Source organism: Solenopsis invicta, chromosome 1, assembly GCF_016802725.1.
Source record: "Solenopsis invicta isolate M01_SB chromosome 1, UNIL_Sinv_3.0, whole genome shotgun sequence".
Taxonomy (NCBI): Eukaryota; Metazoa; Arthropoda; class Insecta; order Hymenoptera; family Formicidae; genus Solenopsis; species Solenopsis invicta.
In genome coordinates, this window is record NC_052664.1 from 15,397,138 (window position 1) to 15,410,635 (window position 13,498).

General features: G+C 33.3%; 1 protein-coding gene across 2 annotated transcripts in view; it reads right to left on the reverse strand.

The window, feature by feature from the left end:
- Window positions 1-13,498, reverse strand: part of LOC105194307 (palmitoleoyl-protein carboxylesterase NOTUM) — a 36,463-nt gene continuing 22,965 nt past the window's right edge. The window contains exons 2-9 of one of the 2 annotated variants that reach the window (XM_011159159.3): window positions 6,600-6,978; window positions 5,788-5,848; window positions 5,470-5,699; window positions 4,082-4,291; window positions 3,696-3,984; window positions 3,184-3,506; window positions 2,644-2,931; window positions 1-1,758 (exon numbers count right to left, since the gene is read on the reverse strand). In XM_011159159.3, the coding sequence (XP_011157461.1) occupies window positions 1,736-1,758; window positions 2,644-2,931; window positions 3,184-3,506; window positions 3,696-3,984; window positions 4,082-4,291; window positions 5,470-5,699; window positions 5,788-5,848; window positions 6,600-6,978 (1,803 nt within the window). In that variant the 3' untranslated portion in view covers window positions 1-1,735. Of the gene's footprint in view, window positions 1,759-2,300; window positions 2,932-3,183; window positions 3,507-3,695; window positions 3,985-4,081; window positions 4,292-5,469; window positions 5,700-5,787; window positions 5,849-6,599; window positions 6,979-13,498 lie in introns of those variants that run through there. The other variant, XM_011159158.3, reaches the window with a different exon arrangement.

Here is a 13,498-nt window from a genome sequence, read left to right on the forward strand (position 1 = left end):
ATAGAACAGATATACAATTTATTTACAGTGTCATGCTCTTTTAAAAGATAACAGTACATATTACAGTATACATGGATGCAAGTAAAAGCTTTGAACCATGAAATCTCGATTATTTTGATCGCATTCGCATAGACGGGGTCACAATTTAAAACCGAAGACAAATAAAATCTGAAAATTTAATTTTTAACGTTAGTATTTCGATGGCATCAATACAAAGCAACTACATTTTTGGATATTAATTTAGGCATTTAGTTACGATTATTTGATTATTAGTTAAATATTGAATAAAAATAAATATTGTTTTTATTTTTTCAATAATCAATATAATCCAGACAACATAAAGTTTCAAATCAGAAAAGACATTTTGAAGAAATCAAAAATGGTTAAAGACATCTTATGACCCAATTTTAAACTTAATGTTGTCTAGATCTGTATCTATTTAATATTTTATCTATCATAACTGATAAATAAAACAGTTTTAATCTTCGCAGACTTAGGTCATATTGATCTAGACGATTTTTCTCATTTTGCCGATTTGGATAAAAAAAATCTAATAATAAGAAGTCTGTAGCCAAAAGTTGATAAGAATATATATTGTAGTTGCAAAGATCTTTGGTAACAACCAATCCACCTCGGTGAAACACATACTCCCTTCGTTTTTGCCAATCTTTGGTTGGCAGCAGTCGGTCATAAAAACCGTTTTAGATCATATAATTATACAATCGTATTCTTAAATGTTAGAAGAGTACATTAGAATTTTTTCTAATTTCTTAGAGCTCAAACACCCTTTAAAAAATACAACGTTTACCAATGAATCAGATAGTCTGACTAAACAATGAAAAAGTAGGGTAGTCTCTTTAAACGGAGATTTAAAGAAGAAATTGTTAGATAAATAATCTTTTCGGAGCAATAGTTTTATAATTACAATACTTTTCATTGATACCATCGATACATTATGCATCATGTGCACACGACAAAAACGTGTCGCTGCAATCATCGGATACTATGCTATATTAAATAAATAACATTACCTTGGCAGAATTATATTACAGAATTGACGACATAGATACAATATATATTTTACGCGCATTAACTTACAGTAACATCGCTCTTATCGTGATGTTCTAAGCTGACAATTATAGTACATGAAGGACATTTAATACGATTTGATTCGTTGAGGTAGATAATTTAATCAGTCTATGAAGCTGCTTTGTCGGTCGGTCAATTTGTTGTTGAGTTACCGTTCCGACGTTACATAAAAGAATCAGTCCTATTTGCCGGAAGATCCTTACAGTCTTTCGTGTATGTAACTGAGTTGCGCTAATTCTGATCTAAATGATAATGAGCTAAATGACAAACTGAATTTGTGACTGATTTGTGATGTAATGTATACAAAGATATATTGTGATGTGTTTAAAAACAGGATCTTTTAACAAAAGACGATCGAAGGACCGAAATAAAAAAGAATTGCATTCAAATAGATATGAAGTTAAGAAGGTTCTGCCTTTTACCCAATTTTTTTTTTTTACGACAAACTCTGCGCCATGAACGTACGAATTAATTCGTAAAACATACTTACATGATCGGTTATTTTATATATAAATTATAATAAATTAAGATATTCGTGTAGTCGTACAATTACAATGAAATATACACTTTCTACACGCCAGAACTCTTGTTTTCCCCCTGTCCGTCGGCGAAAATGCCAATCGAAATTTCCATTCTCTCAGCTTTCTCATCTTTTTGGCGAAGCGAGTCCTGCAAACGCACCATAAGAGGCATTTCTATGAAATTATGTACATCCATTTTGGTTAAACGTGTTATATTTCGTTATAATGCGTAACGCGTCTCTATTTAAGCATATTTCGTATGTTAAATTATTGCCGTCGAACGAAGAGAAAATTATACGTTTCATATGTTACGTAAACAGAGCTAATAATTCATTGACTTAATCAACACATTGGCAGTCTCCAGTTTAAATCAACGATATATAAAGTTATACAACGCGAATATATTTGCAAGATTATTATCAAACTAAAAAAAAAAAAAAAATATTTTTTAAGCTTGATTTGATATGTCATCATTTTTTATAATTACATATTTTTTACATAATTATATTGTGTATTATTTAATATTATATATAACAATATAATAATATAATATTACACTATTATATATAGTAATTAAATAATTGATTATATAATATAATATTATAATTTTATAATATTATACTATAATATAATTATGCATTATACTTTATATATATATATATATTTATAATTATTTAAATTCACATTATTAATACAGTTATTTGTACTACGTAAACATTTAAAATTTATTTGATTAAAAGTATAGATTCTATACTTTTAATATTTGGATAGATTTTCGTTACTTTTAATTTCTATCAGCAATATATTTTTTTTCTAATTTAAGTACTGTAACATTACAGTGAGACAGCTGATACGAACCGTTTCACGTTACTTGATATATTTGAAATTGTACGTAAATATTGAGCTCTGACTCTAGACATGCCAACGGAGATTGGTAAAGCAAGCAGAAGAACTCTGCATAATCGTTACGACAAAATGTTTTGCTAGTTCGCGCGTTGTGTCAGAAGATTCAACAATTCATTGTGATCCATACTATTCAACGTATGTATATCGATGCCAAGGGCATTCGCGACACTTTTCATGTCTAGACCAAAGCTCTTGAGCAGTTCGATAAAGTCCATTTCCTCGCCCGTAAAAGGATTATGTAGCTTGGGGCAGCTATGGTTACATTGCGGCCAAGTGCAGCGCTCGATCATACGGAAATGGCAGTTCTTGACGCACTTCCGTTTGAATGACGGTATTACCGATCGCTGCGGCCTGATGCCGTTAAATATAGCCGTATGGTTGTTACCATTTACTAGTTTGCCGCCTTTACGACGACCTGCGAAAAGATACATACATATATATAATTTGAAAAATTGTTCATCAATGCAAATCGCATAAAAAATCAATTTTTTAAATTAATCATAAATTAGCATTATAAATTAATATATTATCGCGCAATTAATTGCAATGGCAAATGAGTTTTTTCGACCAATTTATAGAATTGCATGAAACAGCTTGGAACTATTCAAAGAATGTCGACTGTTATTGAGCAAGGTTCAAAACATGTTTACGCATTGCTAAACCGTACCAGCGTTCTTTCTTCGCTGGTGTTTCTCTTTCTTCAGCCTCTCTTCTTTACTTCTCTCTCTTTCCTTCCTCTCTCTCCTTCTGCTTTTATGTTTCCTCTTTCGCCTCTTCTTATTCTCCCGCTCTTGAACCGAGTCGGAGACCGGCTTTCTCTCCTGCATTTTACCAACGGCAGACAATCGAGCTTTTTGCGTTTCCGTAGAAGATCCAACTCTGCTTTTTCCGCCTTCGATCGTGGTACCATTTCCCTTTCTGATACCAGAACGCAATAGCTTTTTCAACGACTTCCCGCACGGTTGAGTGGTCTCGATTTGCGAGTGAGTACTGTAGCAGAACGAAAAACATGATCTCCTCGAGGCCTCGATTATCATTGATCTCGATCACCATTGATTTATTTACCAAGATGAATCCGACAAGTAACTTGGACAAATATTTTCTCAAACAACGCGCTATCGATGAATATATTTTCGCTCGATGGTCACGCCACAACAAACTCCATACTCATCTACTTACTTGTTGTGTTCGTTGTTACGATAATTTCCGATCGGCATTTGATCCCAACAAAACAATGCCTGCGCAAAAGAAACCTCATCTATTTTGATCATCTTCCAATCTCTTTTCGTCAGGACGCTGTGACTAATGCAGCTCGGGGCAAAGACCGCAGTAACATTTTCAAACGTCTGCCGCAGACTGTCACCCATCTTATGTATGTAGTCCCATTGCTGTCTTGTCACTGGTGCAGCGACATTGTACGCTTTCATTTGGGCCTCATCGAATATCCATTGGAAGACGAACAACGGTGCTAGGACGTTAAATAAATTTAAACTTTCTTTCTAAACATTACGGTATATTATAGTACCATACTGACATTTTCATGGTACGATAGATGATAAACTTACCGGACAAAGTTGGATAAAGTCGGTATCCAAAAAAGCATTTCCATGGCTCGTTAGGATATCTAACTACGCAATTACGAGGCATCCGAGAGTTCCATAACTCCATTCCTTTTTGTACTGCATCGACCGGTGACAAGCCGTTCGGAGAGTAAGGCGCTCTATCGAGGAACCATCCGGAATCCGACACACCGCGTATAGCAACGTGTCTCAAGCCTGTCCAAATAGATAAGCCTCGTTACTTAATAATTGAACTATATAATATCAATGGTTGAAGAAAATTAAAATACCTAACGATAAAATAAATTGACGAACTCAAATATAGAAGAGTAATCAATGTTAATCTGAGTTAAATATTCTGCAATAATTTATAAACGATTCTATTCCATTTCATGTTAAAACAAAAATTCTTTTTTTTTATATAAATTTATATATACAGCATTTTGAAAGATTTATATTTATAAATCTATAAATATTAAAAATGCAGATTATATATGAGACGATGATTTGATCTTAGTGTTAATAATAAGAAACAATGGGCATATTTGGAATACTTGTATTTTAAATATAATTTATATTTTGTATTGCAGCGGAACACATAAAAGCATTTTATATTTTGTATTTCAAAGAGGTTATTCAATCTATTTCGTATGTCAAATACAATTTCAATCTATTTTGTATTTGGAATTTAAAAAAAATTCTTGATAAAAATTCTTGACAGAGTTACTTGAATTTTTCTCATATGGCACAGCAGTATCAATTTGGAACTGAAACAAATCAATTAATTTATTTCGGTTCTATTGATACATCAATAGTTCAGCCTTTAGTTAATATAAAAATCTTGATTAAAATTTATGATTTTTTAATAAAATTCAATAACAATTAATAAGTACATTTTAACTTTCTTTTGTTCAGCCAACTAGCCTATTCAAAATTTCCTCGCAATGTTGTAATGCTTAGCTTCATTGAGCTATATAATGTTGAACATATAATGTTTAACATTAGATATTATCATAATTAAAAGCTCGAATTAAAAAGTATTTTGTAGTTCAAATCAAAAGATAAAAGTATTTTATATTTAATAAATTACTACGTTTTTCCGGTGTTTTATACTTTATATTTCAAATACTTCAATGATGTATTTCGCCCAGTCCTGATAATAAGAAACACTGTTGAGAAAGCAAATTGAAATATAATTCTACACTAAAGCAGTATTATTGATGATAAATGCAAATGATTCGTAATAACCAACATTATCGATACCGACACGCTTAACATAATTGGCTTGTCAAACGAGAAACATATATTACACGTAGCATGAAAATTGCGGCAGTTATCAATAATAATGAGGGAAGTGCTTTAATTAGAGCAACGACAAATTGATGGCAACGTACCCAATTCGTGATGTATCAGATTGTGAACGCGATTCAGATTTAGCATGACGCCAGTGCCGCCCGCGCTGCTACCAGCCAAAAGAAAGGCGCTCGCGTTTTCGAGGCCAAGGGGAACCAAATCCCGGATGACCTGGACCACGATCTCTGCCCCCATGAAGGAGAACATGTCATTCGGCGACCTGAAGGCCCTAGTGCCGCTCCAGCTGTCGCTCGTGCAATAAGGAACGAAACTGCGTAATGACAACAATGGCATCGTTATGGCGTGATTATATAGTGATGTGGCAACGCGAGATCGACTATACGATGGACAATACCTACACGTGATTCGTGCCCCAAAAGAATGGATTCTCATCGGGATTCGGCGAGAGCATCCCGCCCACTGAAAAAAACAATTGTGAATACCTTTTTATTTCGACAGTGGCAATATCAGGCGATACAATAGTACATAATCACCTGTTGCCTTATAGCTATATTGAATAAATTAATAGACATCAGTAGTTACTATATGTTAAAACTTACAGAATTTTTGCGAATTAGGTTTCTACAATTATGACTACAGAGCAAAAATTTTGTGTGAGTAATTTTAATTAAATCTTTTCTGACAGAGATTTATTTTAGGACTAAATTATGAGAAAATATTTAATGATGAAAAACAGATTATTAATTAATAAATTAAATTATGTAATGGAAAGAATATCCAATAATGGAAAGAACATTTCATAATGATTGAATATTCTTTCCATTATATAACTTAATTTATTAATTAATAATTTTAAACATTGTATAGATGTACATAAATTTGTACATTAATATCGCAAAAAGAGTTAGAATATTTCCGATATGCATATATGTATGAATTGGATGAAAAAAAGATTTATATCGTTGTTACGCTGCAATAAATATCATTCGTGCATAACAAAGCGTACTCTTACGTATCGATCCGCATTGCAAAACATGTATTATTAAAATGATGCAACGAGCAATACGAATGTTCAAAAACTCACGTCCATAGAGGATCGCCACGAAATTAATTTACGAGTTACGCAGCGCGAGTTTCGGTGCTTGGATGCACGAGCGGAAAATCGTTTTCGTTCCGCGCGACGTATAATTATAAGCGATCGAGGACCCACCGTCGCGTGTCTCGGGCCATTGAGTTGACGTCATCAGATGCCGCATCCGCATCCACCTGGTCCTACAGCTCTTGTGGTCGTAGCAGTACCAGCCGCCCTCCAGGTATATGATCCACCGCCTGGAACCGTGGGACTTTCGTAGGTAGAAACCGGCCTGCGATCCATCGTTACAAGTGATCGACCTGTTGCTTAGATACACTCTCTTCAAGGCCCTCTGATCGTCTAGCCCGTACTTCCCCAAGTAGCTCATCACCTTCCTTATCGTATTGCTTTGGTACTCCGTCGGCGAACCCAAGGAAACCGAGGAAACGGAGACTGTATTCGTCGGTTTCTCCTCGGCAAGTATTGTCAGGATCAACGCCGCTAAATACGGCATAATCTGCAACACGCGCAAAATCTCTATAATCCGACGCACCATGTATATCGTATATCTATTCTACATATATCTACTCCATTAAAAATTTCAGTCGACTGAATTTTTTATTGCAACATATATTTTACGGATATTTTATAAATATTTTAATTTAAATGTTATCAAACGTAATTCCAATAAACATCCTGCACGAACTTGTGACTCGTGTGTGGCCTCTTCCTCCGGGGTTTTTTTTACGGGTTTTATACGAAACATATCGGCGATCGAGTCAACACATCGGGCCAACACGTAACAAATGAGCAACCGCGGGAATCATTTAAAAAATGACGATAACAGAGGACGCCGAACTACACGGCGCCACTCTCCCTCTTTATCCAGCGCCCGGCTGCCATATCCACCGGTGGCGCGTTTTACCGCAACGTTCCTCGGTCTCCTACCCCTCTTTCACGAAAACGACTACTTAGGATCAAGTTCCAGCATCCAGGACGGTAGCCGGCGGCGGAAACACCTTGGAAACAGAAGCTCGGTCTTGATCTCGGTCTGAGATGAAAGCCTGCCGCTAGCAGTGCGGATGATAGGAAGGAGAAACATTGTTGCGACGCAATTATGATCGGGCATAATGGGCCGCAAACGGCGAATTGGGTTCCGCTTCGTACGGAGCAATGGAAACAAAAAGAAGAGGAAGCTCACCTCTCTCGCCTTTCTCTTCGCATTGCGTCGTGGCTGCGAAAGGAACGCACTACGCGATTTCAAGATTCAGCCGCGACTGATGATCGTTAGTTAAGGGTTTTCCACGAGAACCATGGTTCGTGCGAAACGCAGATGAACCTATGAGCTTGGTAGTTGAATATCATAACCCTTGTTGGCACATTCAGGAACGGAAGGGTTTGAGGGGTTCAATCCTCCCTTCAGAAATTATTTATTTATTTATGTTTAATTATAAAATGCAACTTTACTTTTGAGTCTGAGTAAATTTTTTGTGATGACATAAAGTATTTTCTCCTTGTTACGATCATAACAGTACTGATATCTACTGTTACTTCCGAAAAAACTTTTTCGTCTTTAAAACAATTAAAAAATTACGTAAATCAATGGTAGAAGACCGTTTGAATGCCTTAGCCCTTATATCGATTTACAGAGACATTGTGAATCCTGAACATGTGTTAAATCGTTTTGGAAAAAAATTGTCACATAATTTTTTTATTTTGGAAATTTATTTTGTTGACTTGCTAATAATTTCTCCTTTTCATTTAATTTTATCAATGTTTTAAATAATATTTAGCAATCTTGTTCTTACAGAAGAGGCTATATTATGTTCTTTTCTGAATTTTTTTTAAATACTTTTTTCTAGGAAAATAATTCTATTTTATATGCAATAATAGCATATAGGCAAAATACAGTTATTAAAAATAAACAGATCTTTATTTCTATTAAATTTGTCCTTTTAATAGGTGTTGTTACATGAGATCATTTTTTTTTACTTTCGAAGAGTGATCATTTTATATTATATAGTTAAACTGGTACAATTATTTAGTGCTTAATAAATTTTTTATTCGGAATTTAATTTTAATTTTTATGATATATTTTTTTAAACACTTAAATAGTTCTAAAGTCATTCGCTTTTTATTGAACTCAAAGTCACTTTTACAAAAAGACAATTATATGTTCGTCATGTAACTTCTTATCTCTTTGTCATTCGTATAACTTTAGGGTAATAAAAAACTTCTGAGAAGTGTAGCCCAGATTTTCATCCATCCATAGAAAATTGCCGAAGAAGTTTAGTTCGATTTCCGAATATCAGCGTGACGCAACATTCCAGATTTCTTAAAAAATTAAGGATCGAAAACGTTTCAAGGTTCGCCGACGTTAAATACCTGGGGTATACGGCAACCCCTCTATTACCGTAAAACTTAAAGCTGGCCGAAAGTGGTATGTCTCTTTCCTGTCGAGTACCTTTCGCGTAACCACAAATTATCGGGAAAGCGTAGCAACGGACTTGCAGCGATTTCGAGAATCCGCATCGAATCGAAACTTTCGGGGAGGCCATAAATAAAGTAGAAGACTCGAACGGGGGTGCTTCCACTCTGCGCTTAACCGCTTTATTATGCCGTAAATCAATTCGTTGGGGTGTCGGCATGGTTGCAGAGGGGTAGTTTTATGTTGTGCTCTGAGCGAGGGTATTCAAGAGCTATTAAAAGAAAGAGGCCTGAAAAACCACCTTGAACACAAAGCTATAATTCGGCAACGATATCACAATTCAAATATTTTTATTTCTTAACAATACAGCGTCTATTATTTATTAACATTCTTAAATTAATGTTACGAGTCTTTTTTTTAATAAAAAACATTTTTTCAATTGTAAAAAAGGTTAAATAACAAACTATTAATAAATTGATCATTTTAATTATAGTTTGAGCTTTTTATTTTTATAAATTAATATCAATAGGTACACTGTTAAAATTGTCATGAAATTTAAGTTACACATTAAAAGACCCCGAATAAAATTATAGTACTTTTATAGAACCAAGTAGTACATATTACTCTTCCCACCTACTTTCTTCCCACATACAAATACACACACACAAACGCAGACAAAAATACATACATACATAGAAAATTTTGTTATTTGTATGTATGAATCGCATATTATCATCTAAAGTTTCTTCATTTATTACAAAGATTGATTTGCATCATTAATAAAATAATCATGTGAGATACAATACTTTAAACGTCTGTAACAAACAAAATCCTATGATTTTGTGCGGGGTCCTTTAATGTACATTAAATTTAATATATCAATAACTGAAAATCATAAAATTGGTGCACTTTTAATGCACCAATTTTGACAACATTAAATTTACATTAAATGTACAATGAGGTGCATTAATGAGATCTTTTTTTGGTTTAGCTAGTGCAAAAGTCACAGCAATCTTAGCCAATCAGACGAACTCACTAAGCCAATGGCAACACATGATTGGTTAAACTGCTGGAGTTCCTACGCCGAAAAAGAATCTCATTAATGCATCTCATTGTACATTAAGTGTTTTTTAATGTGCCTGCTTGAAATTTGCTTCCATTACTCTACATTAAATTCTGCTGCCAATTTTTAACAGTGTAAATAACGATAGGTGAATAATTAAAAATTCATAAATTAAACAAAGTATGTTCGTTTCTTATAAAGAAGAAAGCGAAAAATATTAAATTTCCTTTCTCTGATTTATTTATTATTTATTTCTATATTTGGCATTATATAAATTGAAAAAGTTATTCACGTATGTGAATGTAAAAAAATACACGCAATAAATAAAGCAAAATTATTAAATAACATTGTCAAATTGTAATTAAAAAGCATGCCATAATAACTTATATGTTACAAATCTAATTTTATTTTACATTACGGATTATCATTTTTTGTTTCTTCAAAATATTTGTACGCGCTCAATTTCTATCTAATCGAGCAAATTATGAGATTGATTTTTGGCCAATAAGAAAAAATGTCATTAGTTTGACGCCCGTTTAATCATCTTCACTAAGCACATATTCTTGTTAATGCTAGAACGATACTACAGCTAAATACGATAATGCGTATTAGAATTTCAATCTGAACGAGAATACTTTTGCATAATCTCAAGAAACACGTACTCGAGGTATATTAAGAACTCTCAATTCTCTCTTTCTCTCCCTCTGTTACTCTTTCTCTCTCTTTCTTTTTGCCGGCTCCGTGGCCGGCGCATTAGAGGGTGTCCTGGGCGTGAAGGTGTCCGTCATAATTTGCCACCCGGCGCATAATCCCCGTGACAAAGGCCGACAAAGTGACGGCTGTTACTTGGACCGGCGGCGCACCGTATACTAGCTGCAGGGAATCCGGTAGCAGGTAAAACGTTTAAAGATACCGTGCGCCGCAGTCAAAGAGATGAATCACGCCGTAGATAAATGGCCGCGATCTGAACGGCTTTTTACGGCGTAGCGAGGCGCGGCGCACTCATGCGAGCTCCGGGTATTCGCGCATCCATCGATATTTTATTATCGTTAGTGCACGTGGTAAAGAGAAGGAGAGAAACATTCGTCGTTCTCTTCGACAAAGACATTTTCACCTACGCAATTTTGGTTGAAAAATTTCATTTTGAAATTTACTTTTTTCTCCAATGCTTCATCGCATTTAAACGTAAAAACTCATATATCATCCATATATCATCTTAATCCTTAATTTTAAATGTAATCCATAGTTTTTCAGAGAAATATTATAAGATTCTTATTGATAGAATTGTATATTGTATTAAGTATTAATTTTTATTGTGGATTTTATATAATTGATATAGTTAATACGGGTGAAAAAGTAACTCACTGAAAAAATGATTATCGTGCTTTTATTCTTAAACGATATTAGTCCTCTTGTGTTTATAATTTTCTTTTTGAAAAAGTAAAAAAAATTTATCGTCCCTTTTTTTATTTAAGTCGTCCTTTGTCATAGTATATATATATTACAATTTCATAAAATAAAAGAGTCACGCGTACGCAAAAGCAGGTTTTATTTTCAGTGGATAATTAAAAAATTTCCCATTAGATTTATTCTCAATATCAGTTCTTGCAGTAATACTTGGTTTTATGGCTCGACATCAATGTGATTTTATTCATTTTATGTTTTCATTCTATCCAATAGAAATGACCAAAAATTTTCATCGAAATTTCTATATGTGCATATGCTATAAGTGTGTGTGAACATATTTTTGTACGACTTAATGTGTACATGTTTTTTTTAATTTGGATTTAAATATTATAACAATTACAATAATTTTAATATATTAAAACAACACGTACAAGATTATTAAAAAATGTTTACATATAAAACATGCACGCATGAAAAGAAAATTAATAACTTTTTACTAATTTATACGATGCATACAATTGCAAAATATTATTTATTTAATCTATTTAAATTTAAAACAAAATTAGCTTACAATATATTTTACTAATAATCAGTCTTGATATTTAATAATGTTTAATTTAAATAGCTGTATCTCATTATTATCGGTTTAAGATATATAGAGGCCATCGATCCCCTTTATCCTTTCGCATGAGTAAATGATCTCAAACTTTAGCATCGAAGCAGAAATGACGTTGAACGGCAATGCCCTGCTTTACGAGTCCGTCCTCCACAAAAGAAGCATTCGCTTCCGCGAGATTAAGGAGCTGGCTGATCCGCCTCCCCCGTCGCGAATTCATTTGTTCCACACCTGATTCCCTCTCGAGGTTGACTGACTCTCGTGGTTGGTGATGCGTGGCATTCCGCCGATGCGGCGTGCGCGAACGCACACGCATGGAATGATGGAGAAAGAAAAGGACAGAGAAAGAGAGACAGAGAGGTGCAATTTATTCATACTTTGGGACATGGATTCCCTGAGAGCATACAAGAAAGAACATAACTTTAAGAATAATAAACAAAATGCATTGATAGAAGTATTTAAACGTATTGAAAATGAGATGAATATTTTAAATATTATATAATGATAATGAAATAATCATGAAAACAAGTAAGATTATAATATTACGCATACATAGTGTCTAGCGATATCTGACTAGCCAATTCATAGAATATTTCAGGATAAAAATTCTTGTTTTTCCAGTTTGATTAATTTTCATCATTTAATGTTTCAAGTTAGGATTCTATGTAACGAATGAAAAAAAGCACACAAATTTGGAACAATATTGTTTACTGCTTCATGAAAATATCAAACATTCAATAAAATGATAATTTTTCTCTTATATTCTATTTTATAATTTAAGATATAAATGTTTTCTATTAGTAACTTGCCTTATTGCACTTTTAAAATTAAAATTTATAATTAAAATTAAATTTATTACCGTTTCATTGAATTATCAATCTGATTTTCAATGTCCGCACTTGCTTTTAAAGCTTCATCTAAAATTACCTTTTTGTTATTTTTTTAATTCTTTCACAAGTTTATTGCGTTTCTTTGACTTTTCAATATCACGCAATTCTTTCGCTAGATCTACTTTTTCTTTTGCATTCGCTTCTTTATACCGGGCATGCGCATTGCGAACAAAATGGGTCATAGACTCGATTTTTTAGAATAAAAAAAAAATAGCAAAAATTCCAGATCAGTCCTAAAATTCCAAGATTTTTCCAGGAATTTTCCAGAAAATTTCAGAATAATTCCAGAATCAAAAAGGGCATTCAAGAATCACTAGATATCTTGGCAAATATATATTGCACTTCTCTACAACTATTAATTGGTTAATTTATGAGTTGTACGTTTGCGTAATATGATCTTATCTTAAAAATTCATATAGAATTGTACATATTGTATATAAATATATTATAATTATATATGTAAGTGTGTGTTTTTTTTATATACAATATGGACAATATAGGCGTCTTTGTATGTAAGCGTGCACATCTTTGTTTATAACTTATGAAACACAATAAATTTTGACTTCATTTTATTCCACCGTAAAATATAATGAAGGTCCCAGATCTGGACAATATCAAATGCCTTTCTTTTGA